Source organism: Lactuca virosa, chromosome 7, assembly GCF_052849685.1.
Source record: "Lactuca virosa cultivar CGN04683 chromosome 7, Lactuca_virosa_CGN04683_v6, whole genome shotgun sequence".
NCBI lineage: Eukaryota > Viridiplantae > Streptophyta > Magnoliopsida > Asterales > Asteraceae > Lactuca > Lactuca virosa.
The window spans coordinates 208,358,995-208,376,509 of NC_136432.1; the positions used below are offsets into that span (position 1 = coordinate 208,358,995).

The window sequence follows — 17,515 nt, forward strand, 5'->3', positions numbered from 1 at the left end:
AACTCTTATTCAAATTAAACGTTGGCCCTTAAATAAGTTATACACTATTCCTTCGTTCTTCATGATATCATATTATAACACCCTGTTTCGGGTCCTTTCTTAATTCGGGGTTGTGGACCGAAATTCGATCATGAAAAGGCTTTCGGCATTGAGAAATTAACGTTGCACCTTATTAAAGGTTGCTAATGTTGGTGGTGAGATGTAATCCCTTGACTTGTGTGCTAAAACCGAAGGGTAGAAAGCGAGAGTTATAGATCGGGCTTCTTTCATGGATTATGGTCTATGCAGTTATCGCGGTCCAAAATCTTATCGCGGTCACTTGCCGCGATTTAAAATAGCGGTTCTCGCGGTGGGATAGCGGTTTATATATATATATATATATATATATATATATATATATATATATATATATATATATATATATATATATATATATATATATATATATATATATATATATATATATATATATATAATCTCAAAGAGTCATATAAAATGTAAAAACACATAACATAGTTATACAAGGTCCACATCCACATAACATATATTAAAAGAGTCTAAATCAAATTTTCAAACAAAGATCAATCGCAATCCATTGGTTCGGCTTCCGAGTCAACATCGTCTAATGCATTCACTCTACATCAAGGTCCACATCCACATCATCTTCCACTTCAACTCTAGTCTGATCATTATTATCATCATCATCATCATCATCTCTATAACGCTCCATTTTGCTCCTCGTACTAGGCCCGATGTCTACATTTCCACCCATCGCTTCTCGCACATCCGACCAAAGAAGACCATCATGTGAATCCACAAAGTCTTGAAGTTCAGCCTCTATCGGTATCTTCCACTCATCATTTTCCTCTACATCACTCAACAAAATAGGATCAGTTTTATTGCTTTTTAGAGATTCAAATCTCCTTTGTAACCTTGTGTTATATTGGATAAACACAAGGTCATTGAGTTTTTGCTGTAAAAGACAATTCCTTTTCTTGGAGTGTAACTAAAAGAAAAGAAATATAAAAAGTTAGTTAGAGTTTCAAGCTTTCAATTAAACTAATGTAATCTATAATTTATAAAAAATTTGTTTAAAAGACTTGGATTGTCAAATGTACTCCAATTGCGTTCACAAGGTGAAGCACTACACGTTTGACCAAGGACCTTGATAACAAATTTTTGGAGCAAAGGAGTATCGATCCCATAAGAACGCCACCATATATCTATATTTTATAAATAAACATAAGTTAATAAAAAATAACAAATAATAAGATTTGATTGCATTATAATTTTTTACTTACATGGTGCAACTTTCATTCGACTTCTTTTAGCTGTTGCAGATCCAAATTGGCCTTCTGAATCAATGTAGATATTCAATTGTTGTCTTAAAAGATCGTTCTCATCTTCATCGGGAACAAGACGGTCGATGGCAACATATAGTACCGTTACTATATCTTTATTTTTCTCAATCTTTGAATTTTCACCATGAAAAATGGCAGGATTAATAAAACATCCAGCTGCACATTCATTAAAATATTAAAACCAAACAATAAAAATAATTTTTAATTTCCATCAATAAGTGAAGTTGTATGCCTGCATGTAAAGGATGATGAAGTTGGTCAGACCATCTTTGTTGAATTATAGACAAAACTATACTCTCCATCCTTGCATTAGGCCCACCTTTTAGATTTTTGCTTATTTGCTCTTTTGCTCGACTCATTGCATCATAGATATAATCCATGCACGGTTGATCTTCCCTATCAACCAACCGAATCATATCTACCAAAGGTGAAAATACTTGACAAGAGAAATACACATCGTCCCAAAATGCTTGCTTTGCAACTATCCTCTCCACCTTCTTTCCCATAACTTTCTTTACAAAGGCACTTTTTGTCCATTGTTCAGAAACAAACAACACTTGAAGATGATGACGATTCTCATGTACACTCTGTAAAGTGTAGTACTGAGTGGCAAACCTAGTTATACAAGACCTATGCATCATGTTCAAAATTCTTACATGGTTATAAATGTAAACCACAATTGCTCTTGCATCAGTCAAAGCACCCTTTATCTTTTTATTTTTTCCCCGAGATCTTGTATCATAAGGTTCACACAGTGTGCTGCACATGGAGTCCAAAACAACTTTGGATGTTGTTCTTCCAAAAAATTTCCCGCAGCTTTATAGTTTGAGCCGTTATCTGTAAGAAACTACAAGAAATGAAAAAAATATATGTAATTAATACAAGTAAATGGAAGTTAAAAATAAGAAACAAGATAAGACATCTAATAGTCAACTATTATGTTACCTGTACAATGTTTCCTCGCCAACATCTTCAATCACCTGATTAATCATCTTCACGATTAATTGAGCATCCTTCACATGCTTCGATGCATCAATTGGCTTAAGAAATACCGTTCCGGTTGGACAACTCACTAAAAAATTTATCAACGCCCTTCCTTTTCCATCTGTCCAAAAATCGGAGATAATGCTATATCTGTATTTCTGCCACTGTGGCCGAAATGAGTCCACAAACTTATATGTATCTTGTAACACATCCTTCAGTAATGTCACCCGAACATTATGGTAACTTGGAGCGGGCATACCTAAGATTGCTAGATATAATTAATTAGTTAGTAAATATTAAAATATTAATAAATAAATATATGATAAAAGGGATTACTTAATTACCTTTTCCATAATCTCCATTGGCATCAATTACATCTTGGAAACTTTCATCACGTACGACATTAAATGGTAAGCCAACCGCGTAAGCCCAAATCGCAAACTTTTTCCAAGCAATATTCTTCAGCTTCTCCTTGATTGGATTGTTTTTATCCAATGTGCTTTGATGTGCTTTTCCACGATCGCTCTTATAAATACAATCAATTGGACCGCGAACATTACTAGAACTTACAAACTTTCTTTTCTTGCTATCATCCCTGACTCGTATCACATCTTCTTCATCCTCGTTATCAGGTAATCCTATTGTGCTTGATGATCTTAGAATTTCTATATTTCTTTGTTTTTTTTTTTTTGCTTTTCTTTTTCCTGTATCGATGTAAACACTTTTTTCATTATATATGGTGTCACGTTAGGGCATTTGGAGACTTCTCCTAGTATATGAGCAAGGTGTTGCTTCAACCTTGTGATTCCTCCACATACCTTTTTGTCACAAAGAGTGCACCACATATTCGATTTTTTGTGGGATCTTTCCAAACTCCCCACTCCCAAGACATATCTCCATTTAAACATCTAGTACTGGCATCTGATGATGTAGTAGTAGTATCTGTTGGGTTTGTTGAAGCATGTGAAGATTGACCTTCCATGTTTACAAGTAAAAACGGTAACCGGTTGCACAAAAGAGTTGCAAATTAAATGCATTAACTGAGGTTTGATTACAATTACAAGTTAAATGCATTAATTGAGGTTTCATTACAATTTAAGAGAGTTTATATTAATTTTTTGGTTCCAAGTTCCAACTTCCAAAAAAACAAACAAATACCGATGAGAATTAATAGACAAGAAGCAACTAGCAACTAGCATTTAATCGGAATTAAGTCATCGATCAACATACAGTCATCGATCAGTATATAGGTACACCAACAAAATTAGGATTTAATGGAGATGGGGGGAGGAAGAGTCGAAGTTTCTTAAAGGAATAAGATGCTTACTTCCTTGAGCCGTTGGTGGCTTTGATTAATCTTCTCGTCACTTATTTTGATGGCTAAACATGAGATTTGGGATCGATCGCATTGGCAAGAACAGCGCAGTCGTAGCACGCAAGGAAAAATATGTGTTTCGTAATTTCTTCCGAGTTCAGATTAGGTCACGACATTAGATAAGGAGATTGGGCTTATATTATTCGAAGATGTGGGCTGATCCATACAAATAACTTATTTTTTTTAATAAATATGTACAAAAAACCCAAATAATCAAATATCGGAAAAAAAAGTGGGATATCGGTTTTGAAATATCGGTCAAATCGCGGCTGATATTTTTGAACGGTATCGGTTTTGAAATATTTTTTTAATAAATATCGGCGATAATCTCGGCTTCGATATTTTTGAACGATATGTGAAACCGCAATTTTCCAAACACCCGCGAAACGAGATCACACTTAGATCCCATCGGGATCTCGGCGCTATTAGTTGCCCAGATTATGGTTTTAGTTCGGTATGTGATAAGCCAAACGTAACTTCATAGGATTGTGGAGCTCTTTAATACCTTTATGTGCATGTAAAGAACACCGGATATGGAGTTGAAACGAAGAAGTTATGGTTGTTTAAAGTTGAGTTGGAAAATGGAGTTTGGCACTACGTTGGGCGTAGTGGTTGAAGGGTGAGATGCGTTTTTAGTGGGAGGCTACGTAGGGCGTAACTTCGCAGAGTAAAAATCTTAATTTCGGGATTTTAAGCCCTATTTAAGGACTCTAACCCCTTGGGGTCCTTCTTATCATCATCCTCCACCCTCTTAATGTCACACCCCCGGACCAGACGGCGGAAACGTCCAGAGGCGGGTGACTTCATTTTGCAGTATCATAACAATTGAATATAAATGAAACAGAGCAATCCAAACATCATACATTGAGATAACAAACTTACATTGTTTACATATTGTATTTGTCCTTCGAATTACACAAAAGAGATATAAGCAGAAAAATCCAAACTACAGCTAAATAGTCTTGCATACGCATCCCTTGTTACCTGCTTACTAGATCCCTGAGAATACAAGTTGTTTTGAAAAGTGTCAACTAAAAAGTTGGTGAGTTCATAAGCATTTTTGTATAAAATCGTTTACACTTGTTTAGAATCGTTCTTATTGAACTTTCAGAAAATCCGATATTTTCTATGAAATCGTTTAAAGCCTTGCTTTGGAAATCATGGATATATGTGTGCATGTCGTTACTTTTATTCATCCTTGCAAGGAATGATTTTGAAAAGTAGTGAAATTTATAAAGGCGAGCTGTTTTCGAGAATAGTTCTTTTGAATAGTAATAGTCATCCGTTTCCAGAAAATCCCTTATTTTCAAAAAGAGAATATGGTTGAAAATCTTGTTCCTCTTATCGAGAAAAATTGAGTGTGCGTTCTAGTTTATCGTTATCGAAATCGTAGAAAATCGTTTTCTCCAGAAAATCGTTTTCTCCAGAAAATCCTATATTTTCTACTATAAAATATTCGTAAGTTCTATTTTCAACTGTGTATATGTGTGGGTTAGTTTATTGTTTTCAAAATCGTTTAAAAACGTTTTCCATAGAGTCATACGCTTTTTGATTTGTAAAATAACAGTATTACGACCCTATACTTGTTAGGAGAAAGAATCAACATGACAATTGTGGACATTCTACGCGATGAAAAAGGACAGTCAACGCAACAAATGCGGACCATCACTTATCATGTATAGGACAGTCAGCACAACGTGCCAAAATTTATTTATGAGGTTTTTCCATGCATAAATTTCTAAATAACATAACATATTCTAGTGAGTCCTTCTAACCATACTAATCTGACGGAGTGCCTGTTTTGGCGTTTCTCGGGCGCCCTCGTTTTGGAAAAGACATTTGTCACCCTAGACTGGCCTGTCTAGCTGTAGCGAACGGCGAAGGTGCGGGGTGTCAACCCCGTATAGATCTATACACAAATTTTCGCTCTCCCTCCAGGAGACTCTGGCTATAACTCCTTACAGGACTTTAGACGTACACTAATATTTTTATATTTAGGTACTTTTGAGATTTGTCTGACTAGAATATTAACAACCTTTTGAGCAATCGTTAGAGATCCATTATTCGTTAGATAAATAATGAAATTCGTATTCATTGAATAGAAATATCGTTCTCGTTCCATATCGTTGATTGTGCTCGTTAACTGGGTGCTCGTGTTCGTTCCTTTTCGTTTATTGAAAAAGAAGTCATTTAGTCAAGAGAAAAAGTGTCAAGTTATAATTTGTATAAATTTATAATTGCCGGTTATGACACGCATTTTCTGTTTTATGACATATAGAACATTACTTATGTTCTTGGAGGTTTTACGACAGCAGTTTATGACATGCAAATATTTTTGTCATGAAAACTCTGTTTTCGTATATTTTCCTTGATAAAATTATTATATTAAATATTTATAAATAATCACAAATAGTTTGTTAATCTGGCAAAAAGTCATGAGTATGACATAATATTTCAAGATAACCCTTGTATTTATGTTTGGCCAAAAATGATCTAAAATATTAATATTTCCATACTTTAATCATTTTCCAAAATATTTTGTCCAACAACTTGTTTAAGCAAATATTAAAGTAAATCCTTATAGTTGTTGTTATAAAAATTTCGTAACTTATACTTGGTAACATACTAGTTCTTGATTCCAAACGTGATTTGTGAGATATAATCCAAACTCTTGAGACTTAACCAAAATCTCGAGTTTTTGGACTATTTATAAGAGTTTTCATACTTAAACACATGTAAGATGGCATGCATACATAGTAAGCAAATAAATCATGATTTACACAAGACTTTGACTTGTATTCACCCCCAAAAACAATAGAAATCTCGAAAAAGTAGGGGTATGAAGCTCACCTTGAGTTGGTTGAGGAGTTGTTTGGAGTGATGGAGTGAAGATCTTAAGCTTAAATTTTTGGCTGAGATGAGGAACTCCTCTGGGAAGAATGTTGTCCTAAAGTTGATTATCACATATTATTATGAGTAAAATAATATGGATTCATCTTGAAAATTACATAAAACGTTAGATGAGTGGAGAAACTTACTTAAAAACTCTAGAGAGAAGTTGAGAATTTAGTTTTCAACCAGATCTTGTTCTTGCTTTTGAGATGAGTTCTTGAGAGAAAATGAGAGAGATAGAAGTGGGGAAATCTAAAACTCCTCCACAGACGTTGCTTTAAGAGGATAAAAGAAAAGGTGGGATACTTAGGTGCATGAAAATCTGATGGTCCAAGCATTGATATTTTGTGGGTAAAACATTGGATACCGTGATTTGCATGGGAAATGGAAGATTACATCAAATCACAAGGTCAAACCTCTTTGTCTTTATCTTGATTTTAGGATAGGATCTTTATAAATCCTAAATTTTATTTTATGTAAATATGATTTAAAGAATCAAATTTGGCATAAAATAGAGGTTTTAGGGGTCTAAGTTACGAAAAATACGAGTTTGTTGTGATTTCCGATGTCAAAATGCCTTAAAATGATGAAAACGTCCGAAAATGACAAAAATCCGGAGTGTAGCCTTGCTCCTGCGAGGGTCCGAAGGGCTGAGGGAAGTTCCGGAGTCACTCTTCAAGGTTCCGGTGTCAGGTTCACATTTCCGGAGCATTTTGTCGGATTTTCGAAGTCACATGCGCAGTCCGGAGGTCCGGACCGGAGGAGCGAAGCCGGCTCACCAATTCTGAAGCGGTGCGAGGTGAGGCAATGTCTTCCGGAGCGAAGTTCTGAAGCTAGGGGAGTTCCGAGATTGCGAGTCCTCTTGGTTCCTTAGAAGGCATTCCAGAATAAGAGGGTTCCGGACCAGGAGGGTTCCGGACCAAGAGGGTTCCGGCCAAGAGATTCAGGACCAAGAGGGTTCCGGACCAAGAGGGTTCCGGACCAAGAGGGTCCTTTTGGTTTTTCTCCTCCGGTGTTGGGCTGTTTTCGACTAAGGAAGGTACGTAAAGAGATTTGGGAGAGATTCCACATACTTGGAGAGATTTGGGAGATATTTCATATTCTTGGAGAGATTTGGGAGAGATTTCACATACTTTGAGAGATTTAGGAGAGATTTCACATACTTGGAGAGATTTCACATATCTGGAGAGATTTGGGAGAGATTTCACATACTTGGAGAGATTTGGGAGAGATTTCACATACTTGGAGAGATTTGGGAGAGATTTCATATTATTGGAGAGATTTGAGATACATGGAGAGATTTGAATTCTATCTTTTCATGGTCCATTAGGAACCATAAAGTATACTTCTAATGTGTTAGCACAAGTCTCACAATAGTTATTGCTTACATGAGGACGAAATTTTCTAGCCAAAATGCTAGTTGTGACATCATCCCCCCGTTAGAGGGAATTTCGTCCCAAAATTCTTTGGATAGATAGGGTCCTGAATATCGGGATAGGTGAAGGTACTTTTGATTTATCTGGTCTTCGCCCTCCCAAGTGAATTCTGGCTCACGTCTAGCGTTCTCTCGAACCTTCACAATTGGGATGCGGCTTTGTTTTGTGTACTTAACCTTTCCGTTCATTGACTTGATAGGCTGATCAATGATTAGTAGGTTCTAGTTCACTTTAGTCTTTTTTAAAGGAACTGGGCGGGTTTTGTCCAATAGGCACCTCCTAGGTTCAACACATGGAATACAGGGTGTACGTTACTAAACTCGGAGAGTAGTTGGAGTTTGTAGGCTACTGGACCGATCCGTGCGAGGATCTCAAAGGGTCTGGTGCATTGGGAATTTAGTTTACTTTTCCTTTCGACTCGTGTCACTCTTCCCCGAAGGGAGTTCTTAAATAATACCCCTATTCCATACTTGGGATTTCAAGGTTTTAAGATGTGATCTGCATAGCTCTTTTGCCGGTGTTACGATGTTTGGAGTCATGTTTGGGTTTGGACTATCCTTTCCGTGGTTTCTCAAATAATCTCGGGTCTAGTGATTGTGCTATTGGGCGTTTGTCATCTTGTCGGCTGAGTATCTCCCATCTCAGCCTAACAGAGGATGATCTGCACCTCTGGCCACACAGGGCCTCGATGGGTGCAACTCCTATGCTCGAGTGGTAGCTGTTGTTATATAAATACTCGATTAGAAGCAAGTGGGTATCCCAAACTCACATGCTTCTCTTCGGGATGTGGGTTCTTGTTTACCTTGACCTCGTCAGGTGGGATTTCTAGAGTTTCGATGGTCTGACACTTGTGAGTGCTGAACACATTGAAATGTATGAAACTGGGTCCTTTGGTTAATCGGTGACTATGAGTTATCGGGCCTATCTTGGCGAGGACTTTTGAATGGTTTCTTAGAGATCGGGATCCTGGTGTCCTAGAAGTAGGGTTTTCTGCGCCCTAAGAGTTGGTACTATGGTCACCGAGGTTGAGTTTGCGTGTGGTGTAGTTAACCTTATGAGTCTTAGATTACCTTGGGAGTTTTCTTCCTATAGTTTTCCCGAGCTAATGGTAGGTCGGCCTCTGCCAGTCCTCGTTGTTGATTGAATATGTCTCTGATTCAAGGGTAGGGAGTATCGATCCTTAAGGATGGGTTTGTTTGGCTTATTCGTAGTCGGTGGTGCCTATGGTAGTTTCGTCTTTCTTCCTTATGAGTTAGATATGTGCTTCCTTTGGTTAGGGACTGGGTCTGATGTTTCCTTTATCTAATTTGTCGATCTCGTGATCAGACACTATCTGTTCTTGTGACCGTGCTAAGTGGTATCGGGTCTTTGGTTATTAGGGCGGTTCCAGGAGTCGGGGTGACTCTATCTCCACTTAGCACTTGGTTGAGGTTTCCAAAGGGATCCTTGGGAATCTCTGGAGGAAGGTTGGAAACCTTTCGGATTCCCTTGATGCTTTTTGCTTCTTGATTTTCCCTCTTTATTGGGGCTAGGGAAAGGGTGTGGTATTTCTTACACCAGGACTTAGGTGTCTGGTTGCTAGGGATTCATCGTTACTGGCTGAAAGAGTTTAGCTATCTGATTGAGTAAGACGAAGGTCTGTCTGTAGAAGGTTGTAAGGTGAGGATCAAGTCTGTCCGTGCCAATTGATGACATTGGACTCCTTGTTGATACGTCGATTTGAGGAGTATTGGTTGCCAGGAACGACAGGGTGTTCTATGTTCATATTCTTATTGTTGCTAGTTTTGTTTTCGTTGTTACCATTGGGTCTATCTTGTTTCTGCTTGTTAGGTGTTCCAATGTTCGTGTTCTTATCGTTGCTAGTTTCGTTTTCATTGTTACCATTGGGTCTATCTTGTTTCTGATTGTTAGGTGTTCCAATGTTCGTGTTCTTATCATTGCTAGTTTCGTTTTCGTTGTTGCCATTGGGTCTATCTCGTTTCTGCTCGTTAGGTGTTCCAATGTTCGTGTTCTTATCATTTCTAGTTTAGTTTTCGTTGTTACCATTGAGTCTATCTTGTTTCTACTTGTTAGGTGTTCTAATGTTCGTGTTCTTATCATTGCTAGTTTCGTTTTCGTTTTTACCATTGGGTCTATCTCGTTTCTCCCTGCTAGGTGTTCTGGCGACACGAGGGTGCTGTTATAAGGCAAGGGAATTCGTAATCCGAATTCTGCCAGGTCCTTCCACTATAGATGGATGTGACCTAACCGTACATACTTAGGATTTTTTTAGAGATGGTTGGCTGCGGGGTTCTGTCCTAATCGCTATTCAGCCCAGGGACAGAAAATAAGGCGAAATCGCACGCTCTTAGTTTGCAGAATCCTAACTATATATGATACTAACGTTCATATGGGACCATCATGGTCCATTCGTAAGGATCCCTAGCTTCCTGTGATTTATAAGATTTTCTCTAACGAGAAAACAGTTTTTGGATTATATTTTTAATTGACAAAAACTTTTGTGATAATTTGATGTTTAAAGTTTATCGTGGAACTTACCAAAAATTGCGGTACGATTCCTTGTCGTCTCTTCCTGTCTAATTGCCGACTCCTTCGTTAGTCATCTATGTTGGACAATCTCTCTTGAAATGTCCTGTTGCACCGCACTTGTGACAAACAGGACTTACTTCTGGGTTGAGGGTTGGAGCGACGCATGGGGCCGGAGCCCTATAGTAGCGGGAGGTGTGCCCCATCTTGTTGCACCTTTTGCAACAAAATGTCTGGCAGGATCCCCAATGATGGTATTTGCACTTGTTGCAGGGTGGATTGTTCCCAAGGTATGATTGTCTCGATGGGGGATGAGTAGGGTTAGTAGGGGTAGGAACTGGTCCCGGTTGTTGCCTTTTAGTAAGCCTCTGAGTCGAACTGCCTCCTTTTTCGTTCCCGAACTTTCATTTCTTAAGTTTAGGTTTAGGTTTTTGGGTGCATTGGCGAGTTGTCCTTCGTTAGTTTCCCTGGTTGTTGTTACGATTGAGTTTATCGATACTGCTTCCATTTTCGTTCGTGTTGTTGGCATTGAAGTATGCCATGACAGCTGCCACGGTAGCTGCTACAGTGGCTTGGAATGTGGTGGAGTCTATTCGTAGGATCGGTGCATCGTCAGGGTACATGTTATCTTCATGGGAAGACATGACCCTGTTGCACACGAAAAGTGAGCTCGTAAGTACTTGTAGCTAGTTTCAAGTGAGTTTACTCGTATAATCTTAACGTACTGGTGCTAATTGTGTCAACCTACATCCCCATGATGCAGTTATGGTATAGAGTGGAAACATATATTGCATGGCGTTAAGCCCGTCAAAATAGCACATAGTTAGTGGTATAGTTGGTGGATTTGGTTGCATGGATTCTTGGAGGGCGTACTCCTCTTGGTTTACTACTACTGGTTGCGATTAAAGGCATCATGAACCTAAGGCGAGTGGTGCGGTGATTCTCTTTTATCGACATGGCGCACAAGGTGCTTGGCCTTTTCACTCCTATCCTGAGTGCTCTTTTTGTGTTCTTTACACTGCTAAGGCTGCCCTAGCCTTGATTACAATGAGTTCTAGTCTCTAAATGACCACCTCCTCTTTCAAGGAGTTTAGATGGTCTGCATAGTTTTCTGGTTCTACTTGTGGGTTTCGCAAGGCATTTGGAATGGCATTCTTGTTACTTGTGGGGGATCGGATTTACATTTTTGCATACTGGGCTTTGCTTACGGTCTCCACTACTCCATGAAAGAGAGTTGGAAGCCGGGAGTCAATTCGGGTTACTCGTGGCCCATACAGAGGTGATGCTTGATTCGTGAGGGTGTTGGCTATCGGAGTTTGGTGCATGTGGATTGTGGATCGGGGTGTCTTTCGTGAAGGTGCACCCTAAATTGGATAAGAGTCAATTACTCAACTTGTTTTTGCATGGGTTTCGTTTTGTTTCTAGGTATGTCAATTCCAGGAGTACCTATATGGGGTGTTTATGTATTTAGGAAGAGAAACGTGAAAGGGTCTTCTGCCAATAGGAATAAGCTTGCTATGAGTTCCCTTGGCGCTTTCATCCTTGTTTGGCCCTTAGTCGAAATCCTTCCTTTCACAATTCATCTTTTGGTATTCCTTAGGATCCACTTCTGGGTTTTCCTCATGGACTTCTTTAGGTCTATCCTTGCCCCATTCATAATTTACCGTGATAGGGTAGTAGAAGTCCTGGCGAGGAATTTCAACTACGTTGCTTGTGCGAGAATCGAGGTACGAGATATACGGGGAAAGTTTTAGGTGTGGGAGGGGTTTATAGTATCCTAAAATACTCTTATAGTATTTTAAACTTGATGTTCGATTCTAGTATTCTCTTGTACTCATAGGTGGTAGGTTTTAGGTTTGTTGCAACACCACCATCACTCCCAAGCACATGTTAGTCATATCTCAAATAAATATAGTTGATCAAGCTATATTTATCCCAGATATGATTACATACTGCCTAGGTTTGACTGTAGCGTTCAACCTTTAGTTACTTTTGTTTTCTTCTCGTTATGATACTGTGTTAGTAGATATGTATACTTTTATAAAATACTTATCTTTTTAAATTATACTTTCAGGCAGAGTGTGTTTTAGTCTGATTGTATTTATAGTTGTATATCTTGCATGGCTAGATATACCAGTTCACTATAAACAATGCTCTGATACCAATCTGTCACACCCCCGGACCAGACGGCGGAAACGTCCGGAGGTGGGTGACTTCATTGTGCAGTACATAACAATTGAATATAAATGAAACAGAACAATCCAAACATCATACATTGAGATAACAAAACTTACATTGTTTACATATTGTATTTGTCCTTCGAATTACACAAAAGACACATAAGCAGAAAAATCCAAACTACAGCTAAATGGTCTTGCATCCGCGTCCCTTGTTACCTTCTTATTAGATCCCTGAGAATACAAGTCGTTTTGAAAAGCGTCAACTAAAAAGTTGGTGAGTTCATAAGCACTTTAGTATAAAATCGTTTACACTTGTTTAGATTCGTTCTTATTATACTTTCAGAAAATCCGATATTTTCTATGAAATCGTTTAAAGCCTTACTTTGGAAATCATGGATATATGTGTGCATGTCGTTACTTTTGTTCATCCTTATAAGGAATGATTTTGAAAAGTAGTGAAATTTATAAAGGCGAGCTATTTTCGAGAATAATTCTTTTGAATAGTAATAGTCAACCGTTTCCAGAAAATCCCTTATTTTCAAAAAGAGAATATGGTTGAAAATCTTGTTCCTCTTATCGAGTAAAACTGAGTGTGCGTTCTAGTTTATCATTATCGAAATCGTAGAAAATCGTTTTCTCCATAAAATCCTATATTTTCTGCTTTAAAATATTCGTAAGTTCTATTTTCAACTATGTATATGTGTGGGTTAGTTTATCGTTTTCAAAATCATTTACAAATATTTTCCATAGAGTCCCACGCTTTTTTATTTGTAAAATAACAGTATTACGACCCTATACTTGTTAGGAGAAAGAATCAACATGGCAATTGTGGACATTCTACGCGAGGAAAAAGGACAGTCAACGCAACAAATGCGGACCATCACTTATCATGTATAGGACAGTCAACACAACGTGCCAAAATTTATTTATGAGGTTTTTCCATGTATAAATTTCTAGATAACATAACATATTCTAGTGAGTCGTTATAACCATACTAATCTGACGAAGTGCCTGTTTTGGCGTTTCTCAGGCGCCCTCGTTTTGGAAAAGACATTTGTCACCCTAGACTGGACTGTCTAGCTGTAGCGAACAACGAAGGTGCGGGGTGTCAACCCCGTATATATCTATACACAAATTCCCGCTCTCCCTCCATAAGACTCTGGCTATAACTCCTTACAGGACTTTAGACGTACACTAATATTTTTATATTTAGGTACTTTTGAGATTTGTCTGACTATAATATTAACAACCTTTTGAGCAATCGTTAGAGATCCATTATTCGTTAGATAAATAATGAAATTCGTACTCATTGAATAGAAATATCGTTCTCGTTCCATATCGTTGATTGTGCTCGTTAACTGGGTGCTCGTGTTCGTTCCTTTTCGTTTATTGAAAAATAAGTCATTTAGTCAAGAGAAAAAGTGTCAAGTTATAATTTGTATAAATTTATAACTGCCGGTTATGACACGCATTTTCTGTTTTATGACATATAGAACATTACTTATGTTCTTGGAGGTTTTACGACAGCAGTTTATTGAAAAATAATGTTCGCCGGTTATGACAAATATTTTTGTCATGAAAACTCTGTTTTCGTATATTTTCCTTGATAAAATTATTATATTAAATATTTATAAATAATCGCAAATAGTTTGTTAATCTGGCAAAAAGTCATGAGTATGACATAATATTCCAAGATAACCCTTGTATTTATGTTTGGCCAAAAATGATCTAAAATATTAATATTTCCATACTTTAATCATTTTCCAAAATATTTTGTCCAACAACTTGTTTAAGCAAATATTAAAGTAAATCCTTATAGTTGTTGTTATAAAAATTTCGTAACTTATACTTGGTAACATACTAGCTCTTGATTCCAAATGTAATTTGTGAGATATAATCCAAACTCTTGAGACTTAACCAAAATCTCGAGTTTTTGGACTATTTATAAGAGTTTTCATACTTAAACACATGTAAGATGGCATGCATACACAGTAAGCAAATAAATCATGATTTACACAAGACTTTAACTTGTATTCTCCCCCAAAAACAATAGAAATCTCGAAAAAAGTAGGGGTATGAAGCTCACCTTGAGTTGGTTGAGGAGTTGTTTGGAGTGATGGAGTGAAGATCTCAAGCTTAAACTTTTGGCTGAGATGAGGAACTCCTCTGGGAAGAATGTTGTCCTAATGTTGATTATCACATATTATTATGAGTAAAATAATATGGATTCATCTTGAAAATTACATAAAACGTTAGATGAGTGGAGAAACTTACTTAAAAACTCTAGAGAGAAGTTAAGAATTTAGTTTTCAACCAGATCTTGTTCTTGCTTTTGAGATGAGTTCTTGAGAGAAAATGAGAGAGATAGAAGTGGGGAAACCTAAAACTCCTCCACAGACGTTGCTTTAAGAGGATAAAAGAAAAGGTGGGATACTTAGGTGCATGGAAATCTGATGGTCCAAGCATTGATATTGATGGGTTTTGAGCACTACAACATTCCTATGGTGTATATGCAAACCCTAAAGCTTTGGATCTAGTTTGTCTAATGAACATGCAATAATCATCCAAAGCCATAAACCCTAGATCTAGCATGTGATAATCGATATTAACATATGAAAAAGGGTTTAGATCTTACCTTTGATTGTTATGTAGTAATAACAATCTATTCCTTCTTGTAGTTGGCTTTAGAAAGCTTAGAGTCACAAGTTTCACTCCTCTAATGGCTCACAAACACCAAGAGCAAGAGGATGAAGAAGGATAAGAGGAGAGGCACCCAAAAACATCTATAAACCCTAAGGAAACTCTTAGCCACGTTTTTGGTGCCCTAAGGGTCCTTAAATAGTGAGGCTATTAGGGTTATCTAACAAGGAAACACTAATTTGACTGCTTAGGCCCTAAGCAGCCCATGAACTCCCTCCTTAGAGGCCTTGGACGACTTCTAATGGGTTTCCCCATAGAATTCGTCAACTCCTCTAATATGGAGTCCATTAGCCCAATATTCAACTATCACACAATTGATAGTTCCAGTCCCCTAAGTTTAATTAATCTCTTTTAGCCACAAAATTAATTCTTAATTAATTATTGACTAATATTAATTAAACAATATGATTTCTCCTTTAATATATTATTCTCATAATATATTAATAAATCATAATTAATCCTCTCTCTCCATAATTCATCCTATCAAGTTGCTTTGGTGAAGGCAACCCAAAAGGACCATGCACCATCGGGTCAAGTACATACCAAAATAGTTATGAACTTAGACACTAATCCAACAGATATTTGGTGGGTAAAGCATTGGATACCGTGATTTGCATGGGAAATGGAAGATTACATCAAATCACAAGGTCAAACCTCTTTGTCTTTATCTTGGTTTTAGGATAGGATCTTTATAAATCCTAAATTTCATTTTATGTAAATATGATTTAAAGAATCAAATTTGGCATAAAATAGAGGTTTTAGGGGTCTAAGTTACGAAAAATACGAGTTTGGTGTGATTTCCGACGCCAAAATGCCTTAAAAGATGAAAAAGTCCGAAAATGACAAAAATCCAGAGTGTAGCCTTGCTCCTGCGAGGGTCCAAAGGGCTGAGGGAAGTTCCGAAGTCACTCTTCAAGGTTCCGGAGTCAGGTTCACATTTTCGGAGCATTTTCTCGGATTTTCGAAGTCACATGCGCAGTCCGGAGGTCCAGACCGGAGGCGCGAAGCCGGCTCACCAATTCCGAAGCGGTGCGAGGTGAGGTAATGTCTTCCGGAGCAAGGTTCCGAAGCTAGGGGAGTTCCGAGATTGCGAGTCCTCTTGGTTCCTTAGAAGGCATTCCGGACTAAGAGGGTTCCAGACAAGGAGGGTTCCGGACCAAGAGGGTTCCGGCCAAGAGGTTCAAGATCAAGAGGGTTCCGGACCAAGAGGTTCAGGACCAAGAGGGTTCCGGACCAAGAGGGTCCTTTTGGGTTTTCTCCTCCGGTTTTGGGCTGTTTTCGACTAAGGAAGGTACATAGAGAGATTTGGGAGAGATTCCACATACTTGGAGAGATTTGGGAGAGATTTCATATTCTTGGAGAGATTTGGGAGAGATTTCACATACTTGGAGAGATTTGGGAGAGATTTCACATACTTGGAGAGATTTCATATTCTTGGAGAGATTTGGGAGAGATTTGAGATACATGGAGAGATTTGCATTTTATCTTTTCATGGTCCATTAGGAACCATAAAGTATACTTCTAATGTGTTAGCACAAGTCTCACAATAGTTATTGCTTACATGTGGACGGAATTTCCTAGCCAAAATGCTAGTTGTGACACTTAAGCATAAAACTCGAAACCCTAGCCATCTTGTGAGGATTTTGAAGCATTTTATTGTTCCTTGTGTGTTTTGATAAGAAGTGTAAATTATTTGAAAAAATGGTCCCATGTGGTAATTAAATAAAATGTGTGGATCTGATGGCGTGTGTTGGGTGTATGCTTGGTACGATGGGCGTACATGGTTGAAGACCAAACTCTAATTTTTAGGGTTTTGAGCCTATTTAAGCATCATTAACTCCCCAAGACTCCTTCCCTCATCATCCTACGGCCCCATTTCATATCTTGCAAACCCTAATCCATATTTATGAGTATTTTGAGCTTTAGAGTGTGTTGTTGGTGTTCTTGAAGGAGGAAGAAGGAAGTGGACTCAACTTAGATGCTCAAAACCTCTTTGGATCTAGAAGCATCTTTCCCTCAAGCTTCATTTAGAGGTATAAAGTTCCGAACTGGTTGGTTATT

The 17,515-nt window shown here is 37.8% G+C and overlaps 1 protein-coding gene across 1 annotated transcript; it reads right to left on the bottom strand.

The window, feature by feature from the left end:
• Nucleotides 1-631: 631 nt before the first annotated feature.
• LOC145127499 (uncharacterized) lies at nucleotides 632-3,327 on the bottom strand. Its single transcript, XM_079062687.1, has 7 exons — nucleotides 3,144-3,327; nucleotides 2,690-3,049; nucleotides 2,307-2,604; nucleotides 1,594-1,976; nucleotides 1,302-1,517; nucleotides 1,165-1,223; nucleotides 632-1,006 (listed from the first exon to the last, which is right to left on the bottom strand). Exons 1-7 carry the CDS (start codon nucleotides 3,325-3,327, stop codon nucleotides 632-634), a joined length of 1,875 nt encoding a protein of 624 aa, XP_078918813.1.
• Between the last annotated feature and the right edge of the window lie 14,188 nt (nucleotides 3,328-17,515).

What these genes read in the sequence shown, in the direction of transcription:
- LOC145127499 (XM_079062687.1), bottom strand. Translation starts at nt 3,327, where the DNA reads ATGGAAGGTCAATCTTCACATGCTTCAACAAACCCAACAGATACTACT. An exon ending in CAATGGAGATTATGGAAAAG is followed by an intron (nt 2,605 to 2,689) that starts GTAATTAAGTAA and finishes TAGCAATCTTAG; the next exon opens with GTATGCCCGCTCCAAGTTAC. An exon ending in TCATCATCCTTTACATGCAG is followed by an intron (nt 1,518 to 1,593) that starts GCATACAACTTC and finishes ATGAATGTGCAG; the next exon opens with CTGGATGTTTTATTAATCCT.